Source organism: Syngnathoides biaculeatus, chromosome 6 (genome assembly GCF_019802595.1).
Source record: "Syngnathoides biaculeatus isolate LvHL_M chromosome 6, ASM1980259v1, whole genome shotgun sequence".
Taxonomy (NCBI): Eukaryota; Metazoa; Chordata; class Actinopteri; order Syngnathiformes; family Syngnathidae; genus Syngnathoides; species Syngnathoides biaculeatus.
The window spans coordinates 30,218,305-30,246,228 of NC_084645.1; the positions used below are offsets into that span (position 1 = coordinate 30,218,305).

The 27,924-nt window shown below is 41.7% G+C and overlaps 1 protein-coding gene across 4 annotated transcripts; it reads right to left on the bottom strand.

The window, feature by feature from the left end:
* On the bottom strand, nt 1-27,640 carry LOC133502384 (uncharacterized). Of its 4 annotated transcripts, XM_061823119.1 has the most exons (7): nt 27,591-27,640; nt 27,283-27,315; nt 19,040-19,171; nt 13,363-13,393; nt 4,513-4,599; nt 4,283-4,419; nt 1-1,722 (listed from the first exon to the last, which is right to left on the bottom strand). In XM_061823119.1, the coding sequence occupies exons 1-7, from the start codon at nt 27,627-27,629 to the stop codon at nt 1,534-1,536; spliced, it is 648 nt and encodes a 215-aa protein (XP_061679103.1). In that variant the 5' UTR covers nt 27,630-27,640; the 3' UTR covers nt 1-1,533. The 4 variants fall into 4 exon arrangements, 1 of the variants encoding a protein (XP_061679103.1); XR_009795471.1 differs by lacking the exons at nt 1-1,722; nt 4,283-4,419; nt 4,513-4,599; nt 27,591-27,640 and adding exons at nt 13,127-13,242; nt 18,848-18,932 and having other exon boundaries at nt 13,339-13,393; nt 27,283-27,532; XR_009795473.1 differs by lacking the exons at nt 1-1,722; nt 4,283-4,419; nt 4,513-4,599; nt 27,591-27,640 and adding an exon at nt 13,127-13,242 and having other exon boundaries at nt 13,339-13,393; nt 27,283-27,532.
* Nucleotides 27,641-27,924: the final 284 nt, after the last annotated feature.

The window sequence follows — 27,924 nt, forward strand, 5'->3', positions numbered from 1 at the left end:
CATTAAATTCGGCACACTTTTTAACCCCCTGTTGTGTTAAGTAGTTTTTCAGTATGAATCTGAATGAATTGTTCATTTTTTTGTGAAAGTCCTTATTTGATTTGGTGCTGTTTTTTTATGTAAAATTTCGAGGCAGGATAATGATACATTTTTAAAATTTGGGCAAAATGAGATGATGGTGAAATAAGCTTAAAAAAATACTGAAGTTCAGTTTTCATTTTTGACCACATTTGTTTCAGTTTTTAATGTAGAAAATGGTAAATACACTGATTTCCACGGTATGGACTTCATATTGATTTTGTGATCAATAATCCCATGAATAGTTTTTTTTTTTTTTTAATATTTTTAGTCAGTTTCTGGTAGTGTTGACTATGCACATGCATATACAGTCTTATTTTTTTTAATGTTGTATTAAAGTCTTAGCTGTGATCGCAAATAAATTATTTTCATCATGCCATTTATTGTGATTTATTTTCAGTATCTGACACTTTTTGATAAGAAAGCAAGCCTGAAGTAAAATGGACTCATAAACATTTATTGCTATACATGTTAAGACAACTGTTTTACCATGCATTTCTTTTTTTGCAAAAATCAAGAATGATCTGTTAGTAGTTATGTGCCAAATATTGATTTGTAATTGTGTTGAGATATAAACATTCATCAGGATTTTATTCCGTTTCTGACACTTTTGGATAATTGAGGAAGGTTCAGGTCAAAATGGCCATGGATTATTATTATTGTTATTTTTTTGCTGGGTTATTGATATTTTAATGAATGGTTCATGATAACGGTACACCCAGGAGACCATCACTGTCCACCTGTGAATATAATTGATAAAATGCTAATATATTTGTAGTTCATGGCAACTGTGTCCCAAAATGTCGGGGAAAAAAAAAAGCTTCCTATTTAGACGTCGACTTGACTTGACCGAGCAAACACGACTGATTATGTTTAAATAGCCGAGGAAAGCATTTTTGACATTTGTGTCAGTTTGTGACCCGCTCCTCACCGGGCTGACCTAGTCCGTCAACAAAATGTCACCGGAGACAAATCCAAAAACAAAAGCAATGAGCCCTCATTTGAATGAGGATAATGTCATAATAGCAGCAGGTTGAGATGCTGTTAGAGCGATTGCCATTGTGCCTGAACCTGATGTCAAAATGCCACGAGATGCGTCCCCCCGCCGGGTCAGCGTGCCCCGGAGGTCGGGGCTTTTGCCCCTGCCCCGGGCACCGGGGGCCGCGCTTAACTCTCGAGTGGGCCTGGCAGTTCTGTCAGCCGCGCGTCATGTGAACGTCGAAGCGGTGTAACAGGGTTAAACTGATTAGCAATGCGTTTGTGTTCCCCGGGTCACTTTCTGGAGAACAAAAGTCATATTAAAGGATCTTTTTGTTTCTCCGCCGCAGTTCTTCTGACGTACAAAAGTCACTGACGGAGAGCTGCCATCTTTCCTATTCACTTTTTTCGCAGTTGGTGCGCTCTCTTTGTGGATATCGCAAATCCTTCTGCAGCCTGAGCCCAGCCTTCACATTCTTAACCCGCCCTGTCAATACATGAACTCCTCCATTCCTTTGAATTCTCACTTTTTTGGCTTTCACTCAAACTTACGCTCTGCCTCTCCGTTTCCTTCTCACTTTCACCCACACTCGTCCCTGGGAAATGTGGATCTTTTCCTGACAAGTTCCTCGTGAAGCAAAGCCTCTGGAGATCATCAGCAGTGCTCTGCCAAAAAAAAAAAAAAAAAAAATGTGTGGGAATGTCTGGATGGGAAGGGGAAAAGGGGGACTTTTAATTGTTTTTCTGTTTTTCCATTCTTCTTCTCCTGGAATTAGTCTGTAGAAAAAAAGGTTATTGCTTTCTATTTTTTCTACAGTAAGTCACACTAAATGCTCATATATGATTCTGTTCAACTCCTGTTCTTATTGCTTTGAAAATATTCTCCATGTGCTACAAATTACGCATCCTAATTTTGTGTTGTGTGATACAAATCAAGCCGCTTTGAATATATTTTTTTCTTTTCTGTGTACTGGTGATTACACAGCGGCTAACCTGACTGCATGCACAGCTGGAACAACAAGTGCTCTGGTTTGACGCTAATTAAGAGCTCACTCGCTTCCCCAACCGGAGCGCTGAGGTCGAGAGTTAGAAAACGCTGACAAAGGTTCACTCAGTTTGGAGCTGTACTAAACTCTTTGAAGTAAAACCATTTTAAGATTCATTTGACCAGGCCAGGTTGTATTTTCTTGTTAGCGTAACATTCTGTACCAGTGTACACTGTGTCTCACCCATCCCCCACTACTGTAGTTCAGCGCAGGTGGTCTTGGGTTTACGTTCTTTTCCGACAACACCGAGCCAACCCAATTTTGTAAGTAAATGGCAAGACACAATACCAAACCAAATATTTCAACCAAACAATTGGAAAACAGCAACAAAAACTGAAAAAATATTGCTAACCAGAACGAGATAAAGTACAGTGTGATGTCAACTTTTCTGTGTGCCATTCATATTCATGACATTTGCATTATAAAAATATCTGAATATAAATTAAAGTCAAAATAATCCACAGAACATAATATTGAAAATCAAAACTCATTTGTTTAATTTGATCCGTAACTTTTGGTGTATTTTCCTTACTTTTTCAGTGTTATTCCGTATTATTGGTGGCTTAACTGAAATATCATCGGGTATGTTGATGACGACTTTGTGCTAATTATTTTTTCTTATTATGAAAACCAACAATCTCTTTGTGTTTTTGATCAATCAGAATTTAATCCATACAATGTGGAGTTATAGATGAGTGCGTTGAAAAGTAGGAGTTCTCTCTGCTTTTCTTTGGATACTTTATTCAAAAAGTGTGCAAATACTTTGAAAGGGTTCATGTGTCAGTTGCCATCGTGCAGTGATGGACATGAAAGGACGGGCATTGTTTTCACACAATGAGCCTCCATTCTTAATGCAGATAAGCATAACAAAGTAAAAGTGGGGGGCCGTCAAACATCTAAAACTAGCGGTGTCCGGCCGATATTTACATGTTGGCCCTTCTCATGCAAGGCCGCGTTGCATCAATCAGGTCCACAATCAACCTTGTTTTGCAGTGAAAATGATTTCATTAAAGGGGCAGAAATTCTTGAAGTCGTCTGACTTTTTAACATGACTTATGCATGGGAAGCAAATAATGGGGGGTGATTATTTGTTCATAAATCACTAGAAAATTAGGGAGCGCACACTTGGCTCATTTAGTAACTTTATTGTCTTTGCATTGCAATTGGCGTGATTGCCACGTCTATTACTGGATCACATCAGGGGGCTGATTGCCCACATTTATTCTAAAGATAACAACTGGCTGATGTAAACAAAGCAAGGGAGGATGTTTAAAACCAAACGGTTTTGGGCCAGTAAGGTGGAGAAGCGGTGGCCGGGTGTGGAGCGAGGGGGGGTGGACGAGAGGTCCCCGTGGATGGCGGCGGGCCGCGGAGGTCTTAACTAGTGCCTGCCACTTGCATGGCCGCTCCACAGGAAGCAGGCCTGCTGGTTTGTTTAGCTGGATGTGATTTCGAATTGCAAGAGTGGAGGGGGGTCGGGGGTGGGGGCGGCCCCACTCATATGAAACACAATGGGGCATACTTTCTGAACACGGCTATTAGGCAATAACGATGTGGCCCAGGTCCAAGATGTTGGCGCTCCGTGGGTGTGTGCGCAGATTAAAATATGCCCCTCCTTGTATTAATCAAATAGTGGCCCCCGTGTGAGGGTGACGCATGAGTGCGTGTTCCTGGAGCACAGGGGGAAAGGCCGTTTCCTCACATTTTTCACAGACCCTCAGAATTTGAACGTCTCTCTTGATAACTTGTTTGACGTATTGATGTCTGTAATGAATTTTGTGATTGTTTTTTTTCCCTGAGTTTGTTTTGCTTGGACTGTTGCGCCGTGTCTGCTAAGCTAAAACCCCTCTGAGCTAATAATATCGCTATCCTCACTTTTAGGATGATCACATGTTACAAAAGGTAGACAATGAACTTGTTTGCCAAGCAATGTAAAAATACCAGAGAAGGGGCCCACCTTTTTTGCTTTTTTTTGTTTTTATTTTCATCGGTTTATATTATGCTTAGTCGTGTCTTTCATACAAATATTCATACTTTGATTATGATGTTTTGAAGTCACAAACGACACTCTGTGAATTATTTTCTGCAGCAGAATATGTGGTTATACGACACGCTCAGTTCCACCCGCGCTTTGTTTTTCACACATTTTACAGTACGTAGAAATTTTTCCATATATTTACCGTGGCCGCATGGTGGATCAGCTGGAAAGCGTTGGCCTCACAGTTCTGAGGTCCCGAGTTCAATCCCAGACCCGCCTGTGTGGAGTTTGAATGTTGTCCCTGTGCCTGTGTGGGTTTCCTCCGGGCACTCTGGTTTCCTGGCACATCCCAAAAAAACATGCAACATTAATTGGACACTCTAAAATTTCCCCTAGGTGTAATTGTGAGTGCGACTATTTGTCTCTATGTACCCAGCGATTGGCTGGCAACCACTTCAGGCTGTACTCCGCCTCCTGCCCATTTACAGCTGGGATAGGCTCCAGCACTCCCGCGCCCCTCTTGAGGATAAGCGGCGAGGAAAATAAATGGATATATTTACCGTAATTCTTATCAAGGTCACAATGGACATGCAATAAACTGATTTGTACAACAGCATAAGAGTACATTGTCATATGGCACAATCAGCCTTGTGCACTTAGCACCGTACTTGTTTTTCACTTGAATGTTTGATAGTTATGAGCAAAAAGTGTTTTTAGCGTATACCATAGTTACGACTGCACTTGCATAGGTTAGTGACAGACTACTGGCTGCTTGGCACAATATGAACAATACAATTTATGATACCTCAAATACATACGAAAATAATGTATACCACGGACATGCTAACATAACGAGCATGTAGCCAAAAAAAAACAAGCAAAACGCAACACTTGTTTCCAGCAAAATGAAAACTACTATCTGACAGTGTCGCTCTTCCTGTTCTCTCCCAATTACATTAGGTGTCTTCGAAGGGTCAGCAGTTTTATTTAATTTTAGTTTATTAGTCTATTAACGTCTCTTAGTACGTGTTTGTAGTTGAGTCTTTTACTTGCAATAGTCCCTACACACTTAATTTCTCAGGATCACCACACTTAACCCAACTTTTGCCATTATAACGTCCCCCATGTACCGTCCTACAAACATCGAAGTAGATGTGCTATTAACATATTGAGCAAATAGAGAGCAATCCCCCCCCAAAAAAAAATCAACTACAAAGACACCCAGGAGTATCCCATTGCAGGAAATAGCTCGTCTCATTTTCTCTGTAACTGATTCCAGGAAAGGAGTTACATGAGAGAAAGAAGTCAAGCGGTGGGATTTAGACCACTGAACAAGATAGATTATTCCAAATTCTAATTGCAGAACTGTTGATTTAATTGGGATCCATTTGGCTGACAAAAGAAAGCGAGAGTTGCGGGCCGGCGGGGAATGCCTCCGGGGGCCCGAGCGAACGCCGAGTGGCTCGACTCAACGCTCGGGGACGGATCACTTCCAAGGCGAACCGTGGGAGCTGGCAGGATGGATGGCGGCGGTGGGAGCGAATGGGAGGGGAGGTCCGCTAAATTGATGGCAGAGTGAGGAGCTTTCACTGGAGAGGCATCTTTATTTGGAGAAGGGGGCCCGTTTCAAACCCAAAACTAAACTCCCACTTGGCTCCGTAATGTGTAACGCGACTCCGACCTCGCAATGAGACGAGTGGATATGGTTCAGCAGGACTTGTAAATGGGCCGCCATTATCGTAACCCGAACAATTTGTCAGAATCACAGAACCAAGAGAACACAGCAGAGAGTGGAAGAGAGTGTGTATGACTCTAAGCGATAATAGTGGAATGTCTACGGTCCAACACAATCTGTAATTTGTTTACATTTTAAAATAATTGTTGTCTTAAAATATAGAAAAAAATCTTTATAAATAACATGGATAAGAAGGTATTAAGCTGGTCAGAAGATGGATGGGTGGATGGTATTAATGCGTCATTTACTGTCATGTAGCAGGGTGTGTGAGTTTTTTCCCTACCAGATCTGCTCGGAAAATAGTTGATGCTGACAATCGTAAATGTTAAACCTGTTAAATATTTACGAACATGAATCCTTTTGTCTGCGGTTGACACTGGGTTGGTCTGATTTACAGACTGTGATTGAAACATGAAACACAATAATTAGGAAACCATTTCTTCCGCAATTCCAATCTCTGCCGCTGCCATTACTACAATTACTACTACTACTACTACTACTAAGGAAAGCAAAGCAAAGCAAATTTATTTGTATTGCGCATTTCATACATGAGGTAACTCAATGTGCTTTACATGATTAAAGACATTTGAAAACAAAGAGATAAAAGATTTAAAATGGCATAAAAACAATAAAAATGACAAACAAAATATTTTAAAAAAGACAATTAAAACCGCATACAGTGCAAGTAATATGATCTAAAAGTGTATAAAAATATATTCTAAAAAGCATGAGAAAAAAAGAAGAGTTTTCAACCTGGATTTCAAAACATTCCCACTTGGGGCTGACCTCACCTCTGTTGGCAACTTATTCCATATGTGTGCAGCATAATAGCTAAATGCTGCTTCACCATGTTTGCTTTGGACTCTGCGCTCCACTATTTGACGTGAGTCAGTCCATCTCAGAGCGCTAATGGGTTTGCATTCTGTAAGTATTTCTTTCATGCATTCAGGACCTAAATCATTTAGTGATTTATAGACCAGTAGCAGAACTTTAAAATCTATTCTAAATCTGACTGGAAGCCAGTGCAAGGACTTTAGGATTGGAGTTATATGCTCTTACCGCTTTGTTTTGGTCAGAACGTGAGCTGCAGCATTCTAAATGAACTGCAGAGGGTTTAATACTCTTTTTTTTTTTTTGGGGGGGGGGGGGTCCAGTCCGAAGACCATTACAGTAGTCAGGTCTACTTGAGATAAAAGCATGGATGAGCTGCTACTACTACTACTACAGGACACCTTGCGGTGCCATGCTGGGGTTATCGTTGTGTGTTTTTTCGTGCCGTGTTGATCATACTAAGTACAGCGCTTTCCGTGATCAAGATTTTCTGGACTGATCTGTGAGTTTGAAAAAAATCGATAACTGCTGATCAGATCACAAGATGGAGCAATGTGTCTATTTAGATTTGACGTGTTCATTTACTGTATATACTTGTGTACTGTATACACAGTATATTAATTTATCTATTCTCGTACTATATTCCAACAGTGAAAGAAAGAAATGAGTGCTAACTTACTCTAATTAAATCACTTTATTATAATTACATTTCTTCACACACAATTTTTTGTCAATTTTTTTCGACATAGCGCTGGCATGTTTACATACTATACAACAATTAGTGCTAGCACTAGCTTTTTAGGAGACATAACATTTGTTACATACTTGCGAGCTCTATTGTGTTATAAGTATGTGAACATACTGCAAGCAAACCTTGAATTAAAGTCCTCTCTCGAGCAGCGATGACCACAAGCACATTTTTCCCCATTTGGTTCTTATAATACATATGACGCGATCCATTGTTGTTGTGGTTGCCGTGGTAAGGAGTGTATCCGGTCACATGCTAAAGCCCAGTGATTGTAAAAGACAGGATGCGGTGGTATCGGAATACAAGATTTTATTGGAATAGTGTCATACAGGTCAATTGTGAAAGACCAAATTTGTCTTGTAGTCTGATCCACACATTGAGTGTTGTCTGTCTGTCTCTCACTGACAAGATGTTTTTTTTAAATAACTTTATTGGTGGGCAGATATTAATAGTACTACGTCAAAAGAGTAAAAATAAATTAGCTTTTGGGTTCAAACATAGTGTACACGATGACGACACAGAGTGAAATGTCTTTTGGAGAGTTGATCTGAATTTTAAATTAATCAATTTTAATTATTGTATTTATTTATTAATAAAATTTAAACTTTAAAGCTGATCAGCATAAAATACAAATCATTAGACAGTACCGATCAAACCACTCACATGAATGTAAAGTCTATGGAGTACACCACACAGGAGAAGTGCTTGCAGATTTTTTGTACGGTACATGTAGAAAATGCTTCGAGTTAAGACCAATTATATTCTGGTTATTCTAGGTATTATTGAAGTTCCGATCATAATCATGACTTAATGAGGCCAGGTATCATGTGGCCCTCACCAGAGGGATTGTTACCCCTTCAAGATTACAAAGCCTTGCCTCTCGTGTTTGGTTGTCTCCAGATGAAAAATATAGTCGGCGACGCATTGCAACGGGGGATGGGGGTGGGGTGGGGGGGGACGCAGGTGTTGGAGTGTTTTTACTACCTCTGCAGAGAGGAAGGGTAGGAGAGCGAGGGCACATGACCTGGAGGAGGTTCAGAGGTAGGGGCCAGACCTTCACAAGGGTGCCCCGGGGGATTCAGCCAGTGCTTATCTCTTCCTACACTTTTACTTCTTTTTTATCCTCTTCCACAGTACTGCTTTCATTTCCCCTTCCTCTCACTTCAGCGGGACGAGTACTCCTCCATTATTTCCTACCAAATGCCAGCCATTGTCTTATCTGCTGACATGCATTTTTCGAAGTCTGGAAACCCTCCCTTTTCTGTCTTTTTTTTAGCAAATATCTGATGCGATTGTAAATGGCAGAGTTGATGCACTGTTGGATTATTGCGTCTTTAGTCTTTTAATGAGTCCTAATCAATGTGGAGCAGCCACACTAAAGACGGAATATTTTCTTTTGGTTTCAGCGTTACAGCGGTGACTCGGGCGGGCGGCTTTTAATCCACACACATTGTGTGGCGGGCTTGCCCTCACCTTGCCCGGCACTTAAAGAAGCAATCTCTCACAAAGTCCCTCCTATAAAGCCCACGTGAATGTGCAGGGTGCTGATGGAGAATGGGCCCATTCCCAATGTAAATGAAGAGATGCATATCAGTGTTAATCCATTGCTTTGTAGTCACGGCCATACCCAAAGTCTGTCTAATTTCCCTTCGCACTCCCTTTTGCAGCCAGGAGTGTATCGATCGGCAGTAATTGAAGTGTACTTGATAATCCGTGAGGCAATGGGTGGGTGGAGTGGAGGGCGAGGGGGTGTGAGAGGGAGACCCTCAACTCTTACATCGATGTACAGAGAATGGGGCTCAGGGGTTGTGTGTGTGTGTATTTTGAGTTTCCAGCGCAAAGAGGGAGGAGAAGGGGAGTGGAAAGTGGGTGCTCTAATGTATGGGCGGGTAAGGCAACACCCCCCCTCGCGGCTTCTTCTCACCTGATTAAACTCATTGAGGAGCAGACAAGTGGAACAAATAGATATAAAGGTTTTGCCTGGCAGTTTACCGCCGCCGCCATTTCTTCATTGAAACGGCGAGCGAGCGCATCTACATGCTGAGCTGTGTGCTAACATTTAGCCAGGGCCGAGGCCTGGGGGTAGGGGGGCGGGCGGTGGTTTCCACAGCACAACCCAGCTTCGGGTGGTAACATGCAATTTCATTTGTGCTGCATCTAAATACACTTAAATGGGTTACATAAGGCAGCCTGGTGGTTTAGTGGTTGGTCCGTCTGTCTCACGGTTCCAAATTCACCTTCAGCCTTCCTGTGTGGAGTTTGCATATTTTACGCATTCTTGTGTGGTTTTTTCCTCAATACTCTGGCTTATTCCCACATTCGAGAAACATGCACGTTTGAGTCACTCAATTGCGTGAGTGAATTGTCAGCCAACAATTCGCCCCCCCACCTAAAAAGGGTTAATAATTCAGTAGATGCCAGTGTGACAGTCTGAGCGCTCCCCCGTGCTGAAAAGTCCCCTTGGAATTAATGAGCATGTGTGTAGAATTTTTTTTCAAGTTTTGGAATTTTTCTACTTTTTGTACAACCGTGCCAGTCTGAAACTTCCCCATCAATGCTTCTTCCGCGTGTTCATTTTTGCTCCGCGTGCATTTCACTATGGACGTTTCAAAAAGCCGAACACAGCGAATGAAAGGATACAGAAAAAAACGTGAACTTATTGTTTATTTATCACCTGGAAAGCACGTTACAGCATTGAACAAGAATCAACAGGATTGTTCGGGTATGGGTTCGGGTGATATGACGCTTACTTTCACTATCTCAAATGTGCCTTCATGACTGAGCCCGAACAATCCTGTGATTCTTGTTCAATGCTGCAACGTGCTTTACAGTTGATAAATAACAAACAATACATTCGGATTTGTTTCTGTATTCTTTCATTTGCTGTGTTTGGCTTTGTGTGATGTCCATAGCGAAATGCCCGCGGAGCAAAAATGAACACAGACTGACACGGATGTAAAAAAAGAAGAAAAAGTCCAAAAATTCTACACTCATGCGCATTAACCTGAAGAAAACCTTTTAGCACTGGGAGCGCTCAGACCGTCACACCGGCAAAACACCTAGACTTTTACAGATCCAACACTATGCACCAAGTGTGTACATAATAAACTCATGTTACATTAACAACTGTATTAAGTAGTTGTGTTATTAATTACAAAAAACAAGCATATGAGTTTCATAAATTCTGTGAGCTATCATACTAGCACAAAAAGCTAAATAACAAAATTGAAAGTGAAATTACATTTTGGGGAACGAATATCCACGCGAATATTTTACATAAAAGATGTCAAATAATTAAGTTGACCTTTTGCCATCTACACACATTAATGTGTCTTTGGCAGTACGGGCTAACTGTATCAGGAAGTAGACGACTTGGGCAGTTTGTAGATGTGTCGGGAAGGCAGCTGAAATACATTTTCACTTGCACTTTTGTGCATGACGAGCATTCAAGGACCGCAAACAAAACAGGACAACACAACGGCAGACGAAACAACCTGAAGGTGTACGCCACACATATGACACAGACATGAGAGCAGTAACAATGTTTTTTTCGCTCAACGTGGGGGGTGTTTCTCACATTTTAGAAACACACATTCCAGACTCCAAAAATGGGTGAAAAAATGGACGGTAATAAGTTGTCTTTAAAAGTAAACTTTAGTTGATTGCTCACCCACATGCACAGAAAGGAAGAGGAGTGTTCCACTGGAAAAAAGAAAAAGAAATAACCATAACTCCTTGAGCCACCAAGCTGCCCTGCGTGACCCCTTTTTTAAGTGGCCAACGGGTAATTGCTGAGGCGTCCCCCCCCCCCCCCCCCCCATCAGCCTTAAAAGTCGGCGTGCGCGCCTTACGTGTCATCTCTATTTATTATATTCCACACGCCGCCCGGGCCCCCGGTAATCAATTTCACAAGGATACAAGGCTGATATCGGACCGCTGTGCACATTATGAGGCCAGCCCTCCCCTTATCAAGTGCAGAATTGCTGGCTAGAGGTCACCGGCAGATAAACAGGGTTGTAACACAATTCCCCCCCCCCAACCAACACACAGACACCCTCACTCACCTGATCCCCCCCCCGCACCCCCCGCTAGTGAACACAAAGGTTAGAAGGTGACAGGGTAAGAGGAGGGGGACTACGTGGAACAAAACACCCAGCGAGGGATAGCTTGTTACGGCCGACCTTCAGAATTTCATCACCGCCGCCTCTCGATGATTTGGAAGCGCCCGTCTGGTCTCGCTCTTGAGTCAGCGATTGTGTGCACACGTGCAGTGTCGAGAGAGGGGTTGGGGTTGGGGGGGGGGGGGGGGGGCTGCCGACACCCTGGCGTTGATTATCTCCAAGCTCTCTTTACAGACCTTTATAGACCAACCACAACTGCATCAATCATTTTCTCGGCCGGCGTCTTAGTCTGCGGGCTGCCCCGCGTCCCACCTCGCCACAGCGGGGCTAATATTATCGCATTGGGCTCTGTTTCTGAAGCCGCTGCATCCAAAACAAAACTGTTTGTTCGTTATCCAGTCCAAGCACAGTGTTTAAGAGCGTAAGAGTCATGGAATATATTACGAAATTTTTCAAACTAGATTTTGTTTGTGTTATATTGTAAGATTCCCCCGCCCCATAATTCCAACTTTTTTTTTCTCGTTACTGCAACAGATGTCATAATAGTCCACTTCTTTTCCTTCATAGATGATTTAAATCCTGTCAAAGTTTTTTCACATCAACAAATTATGACTTTATTCTCATAAATTGTTCTTGTACAATTGTCTTTATTAGTATGATCTTTTCTTTTAATATTTTGACTTTTTCCTTACAAACCTAAATGTTTCTTGTGTTATTTCACAATTTACTTTTCTCACCTATTATTGTTTTGCTTACAATTTTATTCTCAATGTCTTTCTCTTTTTCTTGAATTTATATTAATCTTCTGAATAATGCAACTTTTTCCCCTTACTGAATTCCATTTTTTCCCCTCACTTAATTTTTTTCCCCAAGTACTGTGACATTACTTAGAATATTCCACTTCATTTTCCTCATATAATTACCACATCATTTCTTGTTATAGCTGAGTACTTTAATTTTTTTTTTTTTTCTCGCTCATGTCGCGGTCGTATCCCAGATTCTTTTTTGGAATATTCGCACTATTTCTTTTGGGCGTGTCCATAATTTCCCCCCCCCAGTTAAGCAGCCACGATGTATGAGCGACTCAAGCGAGTGTGTTTTAAACATGTTTGCGGCATGTCTGCATGTTTATTGAGCTCATTTGCGGTCAGCGGACAAGGAAGAAATGTCATGCGCTTGCATCAGCCTTAGTAAACATTAATCACAAGTCCATCTTTGTTTACTCTTTCCTGCTCCCCCGCGCCGGCAGCTGTGCATATTTGCCGAGAGAATTGGCTCGCCGTGTCACTATATTTTGGCCAGATTCCCATATTGCGGACCGCGTGGCATATTAGTATTAGTATTTGAGGAACGGCGGTCGCTATTAATGGCTAAAATGGGTCAGTGGCGTGGACTTTTTGGTGAGGAAATGATCCAGGATTCCTTGTGGCCAAATGTAGCTATCGGTCACCTGCCTTTTGTTGTAGACATGGGGTCTGGTGCGCCCTCCCCGCCCCCCGCTCGCACAGCTGACCTTGTGCAGCCTTTCCAGGCCAAAGGCTTGATGAGTGTTTTTTTTTTAAAGCGCTCCCACCCTCCCCCACCTCCACAACATCCCTCGGCATGTGCGCCGCACATCCGCTCTGTCGTTAAAGCCTCCGACCGTGGCTTTAGGATCGGGCCATATGGTGCAGCTAGCCGAGTGTTGCGAGCAAGGCTTTGTCGCCGTCATAATCTGATGAATCTTTCTGGAGAGAAAAAAACAAAAAAAGGTTTTCTATGATGACATCACGACCAATCGTCTGTGCCGCAATCTGCCCCCCGGTGCGTGTCCAAGAACTTACATTTCAGTACTTGTTGACACGTACCGATCCTTGATAATGCCATCAAGTCTTGCACCTGTGATGAAATGTTTTATTTTACAATATACATTTTCTTTTATTAAATATTGTTTGAAAACAAAAACACTTGAATAATGATCACACTTTTTCGTAAGAGTTACAACTTGTCATTTCTGGTTCAGTTGCATTTGTTTTCTGACAATCTTGCTACACATTTTACTGAAATATAACGTGGTATTTTTTAAGTTTGATATATTTCATGTCCGGTGCTTTGTTACAGCTGTGTTTGTTTTTTTAAAGGGCTATAAATAAAGTTGAGTTGTCTCAAAAGAAAAACACTTGGCGACACTATGTAAAAACAGTACATACAGTAAATGGTTCCTACTCAAAAAGTATATGTCAGGCTGGTACTGAGTACTTGACACATATAGTATTGACACTGAAAATAATCCTTTTATCGGCGCATCTCTCATGTGTATTGTACGTACAGCATTTTGGGTTTGGCCACAAATTAGAAGCAATAAATATATATAATATTCTGTACATTAGTGTTATTATGAGAACACTTTTTTGGGAGGGAGGATAAAAAGGAATCAGAATTTAAAAGTGTTGATGTCAAATTAATATAACTTCATTCTCGTAATATCTTTACCTTTTTTCTAGTATGTGGCTCGCAATATAAAAACATTCTCATAACTTTATTGTTCTAAATTCAGAAATATACATGAAACTCCAACTTTGTCATTTTCAACTTTTATTACCTTTATTATTCCACTTTTTGTACTTTTCATTCTCCTATTGACAATTGTAGTCACGTGAAATGATTCATTTTTGACTAGTAAAATGTTATTCTTCTTTTGAATTCCCATTTTCATGTTTAATTGAGCATAAGTCCCAACTTCCTTCCAGTGACATCATCACTCATATTACATCTCTATCGTAAAATTGCACTTTTTAATATGACTTCGATGCTTTTACATGACTGGAAATTGTCTCTTTACATGAGTCATAAAAGTAGTATGTAATCGCCGACCACAAACCTCCATGAGCTAGAAAATTTGAATCATGAAATCATTTTTCTGCAAACTGGGGTCCCCGATGCTCCGAATACACGAGCTCGAGCTTTGGGCTCTTTTATCCTGACTATTTTTAATGCCACTGGCAATTAGTGCTAGTTAGCTTTAATCAGCTCGATGCTTATAAGGCGGTCCTTGGAAAATATTCTAACCTGTAAAGGGTGCCTGACCCCAAAAGTTTGCTTTTAAGTAACATGAAGCGGCATAGCGGGCCAGCAGCACCTCGCCACCACATGAAAGGTTGCCATTGGAGTCGTCGCAGGCATGTTCAATTGCAGCATGAACAATAGTTGCCAGTTACGCAGTTAAGACATGACCAGTTGTCTGGCAACACGCTTAGTATGCAGCTAGCGAAGCGTATCCCACACCCACCCACACACACACACACACAAAGATGGAGGAGATTTTTTTCCGAGAGGTTCTCTTCGTTCCAAAAGAAGCCGTCAATTCCATGACCTGAGGGGTGAATAGACGCAGCTGATGTTCTGGAGAGCTTATCACTGGTCAGATTCGTGTCTGAAGGGCCCGAGAGAAATCGACTGGAATGGTACTCAAAGCGGTGTACACAACTTATTTTCAAAATGTGAGAAAATCCCATGACAAAGGAAAAAAAATGCTTTGTGTGCTTACTGTTCTTATAGTCCGTAGTGTACTGGAAGTGACCCATAGGGGACACCACACGCAACTGTGTGTGTCAAAGTACCAGGACTAACCTGTGAGAGGCAGCACAGAGCATCCAGACTGCCAGAAACTACATAGAAGAAGAAACTATAAAAAGATAGGCTCGCGGTGAGGGACGTTTAGTACATTGCATCTGGAAAGTACTCACGACACTTCACTTTTTTCCTCATGTTACATCCTTGTTCCGAAATGGATTCAAATGATTTTGAATTTCAGCAGAACGGCCTCAGTGTAATGGTGGTGATGTCATGAAAATATAATCCCTGCTTTTACTGTCATTATGGGAGCTCGTTTTTCTCATCTGTGTGTGGGCAGTTTAAGAACAAGTATCCCCTTGCTCCGCCAGCAGTGGCTCAATTTGCATGAGGAAAAAGTACCACCTCAAAACAGATTAATTTCCACCAGACTCTTGCTGCTGTAATTGTTTTTTTTTTTGACCAGGGAACTCTTGATTTGTGCAAAAAAGAAAACATAATGGGACACATTTCCAATGAAGACAGAACAGCCTCTGATTGACCATACGGCCAGACAAATGGAACCATTGTGATGTTGTGACACTCTTTGACGGTTTCACTGTGAGATCTCTTCATCACTGCTGTGCCGCATTGTAATCCGTCACACTCTAGTAGCCATAAGACCGCATAGGACCATGTGGACCGTCGATATCAGATCATTACATCAGATGCACCCTCAAGCCTGCTAAGGCAATATTTGGACTTTTTTTGAATAATCTTCTTTCTACTCAGGTTGGTCCCACTATGCCACAGGTGTCAAACCCAAGGCCTGGGGGCCAGATCTGGCCCGCTGCATGATTTTATGTGGCCCGCGAAGGCATATCATGTGTATCAACTCCCATGATTTTTGTTAAAATCTGTACCAAATTTTCAAATTGTCCTAACATAAATGATAACGTTGAGATATCGCAGGCATTTGTGTGTTACCAAACATCATCAAGAGTTGAAAACCCAGGTACCCTTGATTTCTGATTCCTAAATAAATTTCATGTGTAAATATGATGAGGTGAAAGATTTTCATGGTTTCAAGTCATAACGGCCCTCAGAGGGAATTTGCAACAACAATGTGAACCGCAAGAAAAATTAGTTTGACACCCCTGCACTATGCCTTTACAATCTCAAGATGGGCGGTAATGCCTTTATTTTTTTTATCTGTAAGTTTCTGTATTAGTTTTCACGAGTGACTGCTTGTAAGACGCTAATTTTTGAATTTGAACTTTCAGAACACAAAAGTCATATTTCAAGGTAGGAAGTGAGCTGGTCAAGCCATGCCAATGCAATACATACAGAATATGTATATAGTTGTATTTATCGTTGATAGCTATCACATAACTAGATTTAAAATTTCAAATGTATACCTGTTTCTAAAAAAAAAAAAACTGTGCAGAGTCTCTGTCACTGAACTTCAGAAATGTAATAAATGAATGGGGCGATCATTGATTGATCATTGATTCCAACCTGTTTCCTCGCTCTGTCCTATTACGATGTCGCTGTACAGCATCTGGCGCAATCCACTTCCTCCTTGACAACTACGCTGAATTTTTTGTGGTTCACCAAAAAAAATAAAGCATAGTTTGTGAAGTTTCAAAATGTTGTTTCCCACCAATTATCGGCATGTGTAGGTCCCTAACTGTAATTTATTCCCGATTATTTTTTTTCACTCACCTCAGATGTTTTGTACGCGTTTTAAGGACATTTTAATTAACGGGTACATTTTGTAAAAATGCTGTTTTCGTATCCTGTTTAGCTACGCATTGTTGACGAAACACATAGATAAAAGTTGGGATGAAAGGGACATTCTGGGTTGTCGTTGAAACAATATATTTGAGAAACTTCTGTCTTCGGGCAGAGTGCGGCAGATTAAGTTCACTAATCGCCATTTCTCAGCCAGACACCCATCTGCATTGCATAATAATAAAATTTGATCTAACCTCAGAATTTAATAATCTTGCCACTGCGTCGCATTGCATTTATTTATTCATCTATTTTTTAAATGGGACAACTACTGCTTTACGGCGCATAATACAATAGTGTTTGGGTTTTTTGTTTTTCCAAGGGATTAAAAACAAGGAAGCCGCAGCTGTACATAGCAAATAACTGCTGGTTCGAGTATGCCGGCGCATAACCGCGTACGATGGTGAACTTGCCCTCTACAGCGCCACTATCAGCGGCGAGAAAAAGCAAAGAGGTAAGAGGACTGACACAAGGTAGCGTTTGCAATTGGGAGGTTTTGGTTTCAAGCTCGCCAGTCATCAATCATGCCGGCCCTATTCTGCTCTTGACAGCTCACTACAAGGCTTGACATTTAACACTGGCGAGCCTGTGCCGCTGCCGCCGCACACCGCAGACAAAATTGAATAGAACGACACTTTTCCCCTCTCCGGTAAGTGGGCGACGCTGAGGCAAAGCAGATACAAATTAATAATTCCCATCTGCAATATACTTCACAGCGTGGAGAGAAATGACTGCCGTCCACCCCCTTTTGGCCTCACACTGACACGCACAAAAGAGCTAAATGAGAAAGTCAAGAGGCCTCTGGGCCTATTAGACTAAATGCTAGTGTGTGTGTGTGGGTTTTTTTCTTTCTTTTTATGCTGGGATGGACTCTGTGAACTTTGTTTTAGGCCCGACTTGGACACTTATTACACAGCTCATAAAACTATTACGCTTTAGGCCATGTTTTTGTATCTGAATATTTCGATGTCCAGGTATACATAATGGGCTCAAAAGATAACCGTACTGTTGCACTTGAGATTGTGGCACATTCATGCGTTCAACATGCGTTTGAAGTCGTATAAAACTGTGCGAGTTACAATCTCAGCCCTGTGTGTGTCGGAGAAATGTTTCCAAACATTTATTCACCAAAGGCACACACTTATATATAGCAGAAATCACACCAAACACAGCCAAACAAAAGGTATTGAACTAATGAGGATCTTATCTTAATTAAAACAAAATCATCTACTCAGGGGCGGGACAGTGAGCAACTTGTTAGAGGGTCTGCCTCATAGTTCTGAGGACAAGGGTTCAAATCCCAGCCCCGTCTGTGTGTTCTCCTTGTGCCTGCGTGGGTTTTCTCCAGGCACTCTGGTTTCCTCCCACATCCCCCCAAAAAAGGGCTAAATTGCCCCCAAGTGTGATTGTGAGAGTAGATAGTTGTTTATTTGTGTACTGCGGTTGACTGGCAACCAGTTCAGGGTGGACCCTGCCTCCTGCCTATCCTACCTTGGATAGGCTCCGGCACCCCCGCAACCCTTGTGAGGATTGGCGGCTCAGATAATGCATGATCTATACAGTGTGAAATCTCGGCCTGCTACAAAGATGATGTACTCGCAGGAGGCCATGCCTTTTTCCGTGATATCAATGGCAGCAGGTTGATACACAGGTTTATGGTACTTTTGGACATTTAAAGGAAGTGCATTGAATTTGATGGATGACCAAAGGTATATAGTTGAAAATAATTTAAAAAACATTTCATATGAATTCAGTAAAAAAAGGTTTAAATCTGCACATCCTGTAAGTTTATCTTTTTACTCAAGAAAGAGCATCCTCAAGTAACTACGAAAGAAAACTGATAAATTACACTTGTCAATTAGTGTAACGTTGTCTGTGCATGTGGCGCATGCAGTGGGCAACTTTGCAAAACATTTGTGCGTGTGCCAACTGTCAGGCCACTATTGAATATTATTTGAAACATATATTCTACTATTGAATTTAATATAAATATGCAGCACTGCTTACCTTTTAGACTTCAGCATGATACTGCCCTGTGCTTGAAAATGCCAAATCCTCACCAAGCTTAGCTGACAAATCATGGACTGAGAAACTAGAATTGAGAAAACTGAACTCGTGCACTGATTTAAGTTTTCCACAATTCTGATTTGAGATGCGCCTTTATGTAGCATTAAAAAGAAAATGATCCGTAATATGTACCCATAAAGACGCACTTCCCCGTTCGAAGGAAGACGCTCCGGTGGCTGTCGTCACGGCAGACGTCGTCTCACTCGCTCGACAGCAAATCACAGCAGCGTCTGACCCGCAGTCGCAGACCGAGCCCGCTCCCGCCTGCATTAATAAGCCAGATAAACATAAAGCTAAATACCAGGCCATGATCTGTTAACTTTTATGAGCGTCGGAGTGATTGGCTTATTTATTTATTTTTGGTTGGGGTTTTTTTTTCTCATTCGCTTCACTACGCCGGAGGGATCGCGGTAGCCGGGAAGGATATGAGAGCGTGGGACTCCCCGTGGAAAGGCTGCACTCCTCTTTTAATTCGCCTGCATATATAATTGTCAGGGTTCCCACTTAGCATTAGCGCAAACCTCCACGGGCATGTCACACGCAATAATGTGTGATATGTACTTAAAGGGGCCTTGGCAAGGGGGCAGCGCTGGGACTGTTCATGCACTGCGTACATAAATATAGAGCATGTGTAGCTTTAATTAAAGCCTGTCCTTTTAAAAGCGATTCTAAAAGACAAATGATGCATTAACTGTCGCAATAGAAGGTCATCTAAATAATGTGCAGCCCGTTTTATGTTCACTCGCTGGACACCTGCACACTCTATGACATTTAATACATTCAATTTCTGCTTTTACGAAGGTGATAATGCTCAGTTGTGATAGATATTAATTCTACAATATGTTTGTCAGGATTGTGGTTTGCAGCTGTGGTATAAAACAGCAGGGCGCCATATCGAGAGCTCATCCAACCAAATTATTAGAAACAGCTCTCAGTGTGAAGGAGTACAATTCAATGCCACGACGACGACAATTTATTTGTTTTTTCATATTTTTAATGAAGTGTAGTTTGATGGTTTGTAGCGAGACTACGATGAGAGGGATTGCACAAAAATTGCATACATGGTAGAGAGTAGGATTAAACTATAGTGAGCCATGCGAATTAAATGGAACACCTACAGTGGATAGTTCGTAGTAGGATTATGCTAAAATTATAGTGAGTAGGGTTACACAATTACTATGAGCTGTACTGCAGGGAGTTAGTAACAGGATCACACTTGGTTAGTTGCATCGATCCATTATCTACCAATTCTCTGGGTCGAGTCGCAGGGGAAGTAGCTTTAGCAGGGATACCCAGACTTCCCTTTCCCCGGCCACTTCTTCCAGGTCTTCTGGAGGGATCCCGAGGCGTTCCCAGGCCAGCCAACAGACATATTCTCTCCAGCGTGTCCTGGGACGTCCCCGGGGTCTCTTTCCAGTGGGACATGCCCGGAATACTTCACCAGGGAGGTGTCCGGGAGGCATTTGAATCAGATGTCCCAGCCACCTCATCTGGCTCCTTTCAATGCGGAGGAGCAGCGGCTCGACATTGAGCCCTTCCCGGATAACCGAGCTTCTCACCCTATCTCTAAGTGAGAGCCGGGACACCCTCCGGAGGAAACTCATTTCGGCCGTTTTGTATCCAGGATCTTGTTCTTTCGGTCACGACCCACAGCTCGTCCCCATAGGTGAGGGTAGGAACGTAGATTGACTGGTAAATTGAGGGTTTCACCTTTCTACTTAGCTCCCTCTTTACCACAACGGACTGATACAAAGTCCGCATCACTGCAGATGCTGCACCGATTCGTCTGTCGATCTCCCGCTCCATTCTTCCCTCACTTCGTGAACAAGACCCCAAGCTACTTGAACTCCTCCACTTGGGGCAGGATCTCATCCCCGACCCGGAGAGGGCACGCCACACTTTTCCGACTGAGGACTCTTATTTGGAGATGCTGATTCTCATCCCAGCTGGTTAGTATCATGATTGCACCTATTAGTTATAGTTAATGTAGGAGGATTACAGTAGAATTTAGCAAGTCCACACTCAAACTTAAGTTACTTAATTAATGTTGGGATTTTTGTTCGCTTGTAGGGTTACACAAAAATGACTGAACATATAGGGAGTTTAGGGAAACACTAAAAACAACTACAGAGGGTTAGTCAGTTGATACGTTTCCGAAAAAGCCACATGAATGATGACCATGAAAGAAAAACAAGAACCGGTTCAATCTTGAGCGCATTTCTGTCTTAAGGGATGGGTTTTTGAGGGTGTGGCCAAGTGGGACAGTGACCTATCAGATCCAGCAGATGGAAAAAACCTTTAAGTGACAGTAAATCCCGTTTTTGCGCAGATCCATCTAGGATTGGTGGAGGTCTTCTCTCTAATGAGGTTGATTCTAGTTTTAGCAGAATTTTCACTAGCTTGTGCAGGTGCAACTCGATGTTTCACTCTGAAAAGCCTCATTATGCCACCTGAATTCTTGTTGGAATCGAGTAATAATTTCCTTCTTGTTGTGGCGACTGTGATTTTCCTCGCTTCCAGTTATTGCTCAGTGATTTGTTTACCCAATAGCAAAGATCCATATTTCACCGTATGACATTTAAAAGGGTGGAACTGAAGGTCGCCAAGAGGTAGGGGATGCGGGCAGACGTCTGCAACTGTTTGTTTACCATAGCGCTCGTTGGTGTCAGACTTCCTGACATTCTTGTACCTTATCTGCGCTATTCCTAACGTCTACGAACCGGTGCCAGTGAACACGCGCGTGTGTGCACGCGCCTGGGCTTCGCACCGGGCCGTCGTCCAAAAGAGTCGGTGCTTGCGCTTTTGCGGAGTCGGGGTCACGGGAGATTAACCCATGTGATCTGGCAGCGCTGGAAGAAATGTGACTGAGTGCGGACCAGAGGGCAGCGCAGGCCGGAACAGGTTCAGCCCTTGCTTGCTTATCTCAGGAGGTGCCCTCCCCCCAGCCCCCTTGCTGTCGACAAAACTCCCTTGGTCAAAGAGTGCTGAGAGTGGTGTAAAAAAGCTGTTTACAATTCAAGAAGGTCAAGGACTTAAGGACAGATAACTATTAACAGAATAATGCCACAGACATTCAAAGGACACCGCGACAACGACAACACAAATCATTTTAGGAGATTAACTCGCTTTAGCAATTTACCATACTAACGCAATTATGCTGCCTGACAACATTTAATTTGGATTGTGAGCGCACGCTCATTCCAAGAAAAAAAAATGCTCAGTTCAGCAGTCTATCTTTTTTTTTTATATCAGGAATCCAAACTCAAAACATTTAAAAGGAAACTAAACCTAACATGTCAACACTTTATTTTGTAAATGTTCACCTCTTCTTTTCCAGTTGCTGTTTACAAAAATCTACTTGGAATTTCTATGAAAATACATTTAAAACATCACTTCTATTCATTTATGGCAGCAGCCACTTTTAGGACTTCACTCTTGGGAGAATACAAATTCATTAAGATTTTGATCTATGTAACTCCTGCCCACATTATTTCCTCTGAAAATAATACAGTTAGGAAATATTCAGCCACATCTAGCTGTATACTAAATAAGATTTCATTACACACTACACGAGATTCATATTAAACCTTGATGCTACCATCTCTTTACCAATGCTTTTTACCAAACTTCTGAGTTAAGTAAATATGACCAACTACTGTATATATTGAAATCAGACTTGATCCTGTGGTCTGGTATTTCACTTTCGTATTTTTGATATTTAATTATGAAAAATCCATCTTTTTTTTTCTGTGTGTGTGTTTCATTGAAAAATAAATGAGAAAAATAATCATTGACTTTAGTTTAGTGATTCTTTCATCCATCCACTTTCCGTACCACTTATCCTCAATAGAGACACGGGCACACTGGAGCCTATGCCAGCTACTTTCAGGCAAGAGGCGGGATACACCCTGAACTTGTCGCCAGCCAATCGGAGGGCACATAAAAACAAACCAGTCGCACCTAGGGGAAATTTAGAGTCTTCTTTCAACTTGTCACACATGTTTCTGAGAACATGCAAATTCCACACAGGCGGGGCCGGATTTGAGGACCCGGGTCCTCAGAACTGTGAGCCAGATGGCTCGACCAGTCGTCCACTGTTCCGCCTTTACCCGTTCTTGCTCATCATTATTTAAAAATACACTCGCATGTGAGCCAGCTGGCAGAGGTGATAATCTTTAGCCTTTGAAGTATTTTTTTCCTTTTTTTTCTGTTTTGATGGATCGATTACACATGCCTCAGTAAATAGGTGACAAAAACACAGTGGAGTACTTTGCCCTATAGATCGCCAGGGCAGCTGCGAGGCTGTCAGTCACGCCGGTGAATAGTGTCACACTTCTTTGAGGTCCCTGCCTTCTTGAGGGACCCGCGAGCCGGCTATCTTGGATCGGCCTGTATCCGTGCAGAGTGGCGTCAGTGACAGGTGGCTCGCTGCTTTAATGTAGCTTGCCAGTTCTTAGAAAGACTGAACGCACAAGATTTCCTCTTAAAATTCACAGCACAGGAGACATTAGGCATTCCCTTCCCCCGCAATTTAAAAGGGTTGCCATGTGCCTTGAGAAAATGTGTGTGAAATACCCCGAGAGTCAAGAATTACTGTAAACTTATCACCCTCTCTCAACAGCCTCGGTCATGGCAGTTCGTTTTTAGGGTTGGCTGTTCCATCTCAGGCAAATTAACCCTCTCTGGACCAAATAAAATTTTGCAGAGAGGAAAATCTGATACTTTCAGAAAATGATACTCTGGACTTCAAATTTTCAATTTTATTAAACCTGTTGTAAATTTGCAACCCCTGCCTGGAAATTGTTAAGCATGCACATATGCTTCAACCTGATGTCTTACATAACAATTACTGATAAAATGCACATCAGTTTTTGCTCCTTTCTGTATGTTGGCACTACAGGTAAAACGATAAGATAATTTCACATCACAAGTGGCTATCTCCGTGCCAGTTATCAGTTGCTAACTCCGAAAACGGCTTAAGCTAGCACTGATTTGTGCTTCCGACAACATTGGATCTCGTCTTGGCTTTCCACTTTGATGACATTTTGGTCCTTCATTTCCTGCACAGACTATTACGGTATATATCGTTATAGTACAGGTAATTATACGTGTAATGTGTAGTTCTGGAATTGTTCTTTTTTTTTGTTTGTTTTTCCTCTGCTCTTATTTGTCTCTGCTTGTCCCCTTACAAAATTTGTTCTTTTCAGCTGCATTCCTGATAAATATCAAAATACACATATAATATTAAATGTATTAAACAACGGAGCAATGTTCGGGATTATGTTACAAAAGAATGAACTGATTTCATATTCAGAAATGGCCAGTAAAAAGACAAAAATGGGCAGAATTAGAGCGCTTCAAGAGGAGGATGCTACTCGTGTTGCTCAGGTTGAAGCAGGTGGAGATGGGCCTGGCTCACGTTGGAGGCCAAAACATAAAAGTCGAGAAATTAGACAAATTTCCGTTGAATCTTAAATTTGCCAGTCAACATGAACTTGAGGGGCGTAAATAAGTTTTTCTCTGTGATTTGTCGATTTTTTTTTTTTTTTTTTTTTTTTAAATCCCCCAGATTGCTTAATTTATGTTAGCCTGCGGGATCCTCCAGAAGCTCCGCCACCCCCCACCAAACACACACACACTTTTTGTATCACCTTTTTCATGCCTTTGGTGTTTCCATCTCTGGTATCAAATCAATCAATACTACCTTTCCATTCTCTGTATTTTAATTTCACCCGATATCAGTAATCTCCCAGACATCTTCGTTGTGAGAGCGCAAGCAATATTTTGATCTACCGTGTCTTGGAGTCTACACGACTGATCAGACTCTTGATTCTTGGCAATGTTTCCGCAAGTGAGATGCGGCCGTAAGGTGGCAGCGAGGTCTACCTGATGTTTTTCCACCTTGTATCCAGTGGCTGGTGACTCCCTGCAGCTATGCTTAACCCAAACTTGTCTAAACATACAATCATCACAACATTGTTCCAGGGGTTAGCACCTGTTTCCCTAAACTGTATACGCTTCTTCAACCCGATCGGCCCCTACCCAGCCCCCCACCAATGCTCATATACACAAACACATGGCCACTTTCATTCCCGCACACCTGATGTGCAGCTATGACCCTGAAGGGCAATTATTGCCTCAGGTCAAATATCATTATGACCTGATCAATTTTATGCTTGTATCCATTTTTATTTTTAACTTTTTTTAATCTCCTTAATCAGTGTCACATATCCAAAATTACATCTTCACATGAAACAACACACATCTCCAAGCGCCCAGATTGCAAGTAAAAACAAAAACCTCCACATTAGCTGGCAGTGAGAATATAATCCTAAACAATGATTAAAAAAATGTACAAATATTGAACGTTCCATAGCATTTTCTTGGCCCGGTTCTGAATGTTTCACCTCCTCTGATTTACCATAAATGAGTTAACACCCACATTAATCCACCACAACTATTGGCAACTTGTTTGCTTATTTAATGGTGGACACACCTTTATATTAATGTAGGATACTGTATTTGTATACCATATTGCATTATCAGTTATAGCTGTGATCTAGATTTACATCAGGTGTATCTCTGTTTATTTTTGTTGTTTGGTGAGACACAAGTGTGTATACCCTCCAACTGGTGTATTAGGAACGTCCAACCTGGCGTTATAGATATCAGATATGTTGATATCTGATAGTCATACATATCGAGAGACCAGTTTTTAGTATAAATATATCCCATTCCATACATTTTTTTCTTATTTTTTTCTACTTTTCTCAAGCGTGGCACTTGAACAATGCAGTATAAAACCAGACTTGTTCTCTTTTCAATACTGTTACTGTATTTATTCAATTATTGTACGAATTAGTACGGATTGTAGTGGAAGGAGTTTGATGGACCGCCAATTTGTTCAGATTTGATTCAAGAACTACTTTTCCAACTCTACTGCCTCTAACAGAAGTAAAAATAATGAATTTTATGGTCAAACTTTGTCCATGGTTGCCATTGTTCCTTGTTAAGGCCAATGACCAAATTGTGCTGAGGAAATGCCACACTGTGTCATCTTACCCAAGTCTAGGCATAGTGACACCTCTGATTTGGAGGAGAACTGCAGTACATTTTCAAAACTGCGTGCTTAGGTTGTTCTCGAGTATCAAAGCAAAGTACACGCAGGCTAGCCGCAGTGGTGTCCTCGTGGTCGCCACACACGGGAGAATAAAGAAGCATTAATTCTGCCTTTAACAATAAATGACTTTGATTATTTGCTTTCCAAAACAAATCCAGTAGTCAATGGATGCTGGTGTGGCAACCCATGAAAATATCAAATACTCTACTCTTTATTTAGAGCCCTTTAGCTACATTATGGAGGATTTTAGGATGTGACAAAAGGTCTGGGAAACAGATGAGTTCTTCAGCAAGTATCGCCTGTTATGTTCCCACAGGGGAAAAAAAAATTAAAATCCTGATTGATACATTAGGGAATTTTGAAATGCAAATGACCGGAGTTTCACTGTCGTCATTTTGTTTGAATTAGGAATTGTATGATATCAATGATGTTCTACTTTAGCAAAATATTTTAGTCATTTTTCTTGAATGATGCATTCAGTGGTTTGACTCGGCGATTTGTACTATAAAAGCAGCCTTATATGATACTTTCCAACTGTTGGGTGAGGAAAGGAGCCTAAATCAGTTGTTTGGTAACTTCACTTTATTCAAGATAGCTCGGATTTTTCGTGACACCTTTTGGCTAACAGCTAACAATATTAGCTTGATGCTTTTTGTGTTTCACACGGCGTTTAGTCACAATCCCGCATGAATCCATATTAAATGTGACTGCATCCATCAGCACCTCCCTGGCAGCAGCCCAGTTGTCTGGCTGTGGCTGTTTAATCTATTAAAGTGCACCCGTGCCTTCCTCTGTGACATTGAGAATGTGAGAGCGGCTTTGAGCTGACATCATGCTTAAAGATCAGCCTTCCGCAGACGTGAGCAGTCTGGTGGCTCCTCGTCTTATTGATGCCCTGACTTTAATGTCATTGAACATGCCATTCAATCCCTTAATCCCTTTTTCTAATGAAAATAATGTTGTTGTTCATTTACGTTCCAGTTGGCCTGCAGCTTCAACTGTTCGGCTAATATTTTTATTTTTGCACTGTTTTTGAAACTGACTCAACATGAATAATTTCTTTCCCCAAATGTACAGTGGAACCCTCACACAAATGTTCTCATAGGACATTATGTAATGTGAACTATTTGAAACTGTTGCCGCCGTAAATATAGGCAATGTTTCAAGTAGCACCGGAACATTAGTGCCATGCATGAAAGTGTTTAAAAAACACTTGTCAGATGAAAAAAAAAAAAAAAGATTCAGAACTACTTACCCTTTGAAGTTGTCGGGCAGCCAGGCGCCCTTCCTGGTCCAGGAGCCCCCGGTCAACACAGTTTTGTAGTGTCATCACAAACAAGAACAAAGTAAAAGCCAGAATTTTTCTTTTTTTTTTTTTTACACTGATTAAGTTAAGATAAAGTCTCATGAGATTTGCTGATATAGATGAGTTTTCAACCACCAAAGTTTTGTATATTTTACCCACAGACTGTTGGTTGAACTCCAAATTTGATCAATTTTGAGGCATTTTCGTCCTATATATGTATAGCCATCCATCTATTTTTCTGAGACACTTATACTCACAAGGGTCGTGGTAGTGCTGGAGCCATTCCATGCTTTCATCAGGGCAGGAAGCACGGTAAACCCTCAATTGGTCACCAGCCAATCGCAGGGCCCACGTTGACAGACAACAGTCGCACTCACAATCACACCTGGGGCCAATTTCGAGTGTCCAGTTAATGTTGCATTTTTTTGGGATGTGGGAGGAAACTGCAGTGCCCACCCGGAGAAAACCCACGCAGGCACAAGGAGAACATACAAACTCCACACAGGCAAACCCTGGACCTTTAGAGCTGTGAGGCCATCTTTCACTCTCTCTTGCTCTCTGTCTAGATTGATTGATTGATTGATTGATTGA

Excerpts from the sequence above, each read along its gene's own strand:
- LOC133502384 (XM_061823119.1), bottom strand. The coding sequence starts at position 27,629 with ATGAAAGCATGGAATGGCTCCAGCACTACCACGACCCTT. Across the intron at positions 19,172-27,282 it reads CTGCCCGACAACTTCAAAGG|GCGGGAGCGGGCTCGGTCTG; the intron begins GTAAGTAGTTCT and ends TTATTAATGCAG. Across the intron at positions 4,420-4,512 it reads GGTTGCCAGCCAATCGCTGG|GAAACCAGAGTGCCCGGAGG; the intron begins GTACATAGAGAC and ends GGGATGTGCCAG.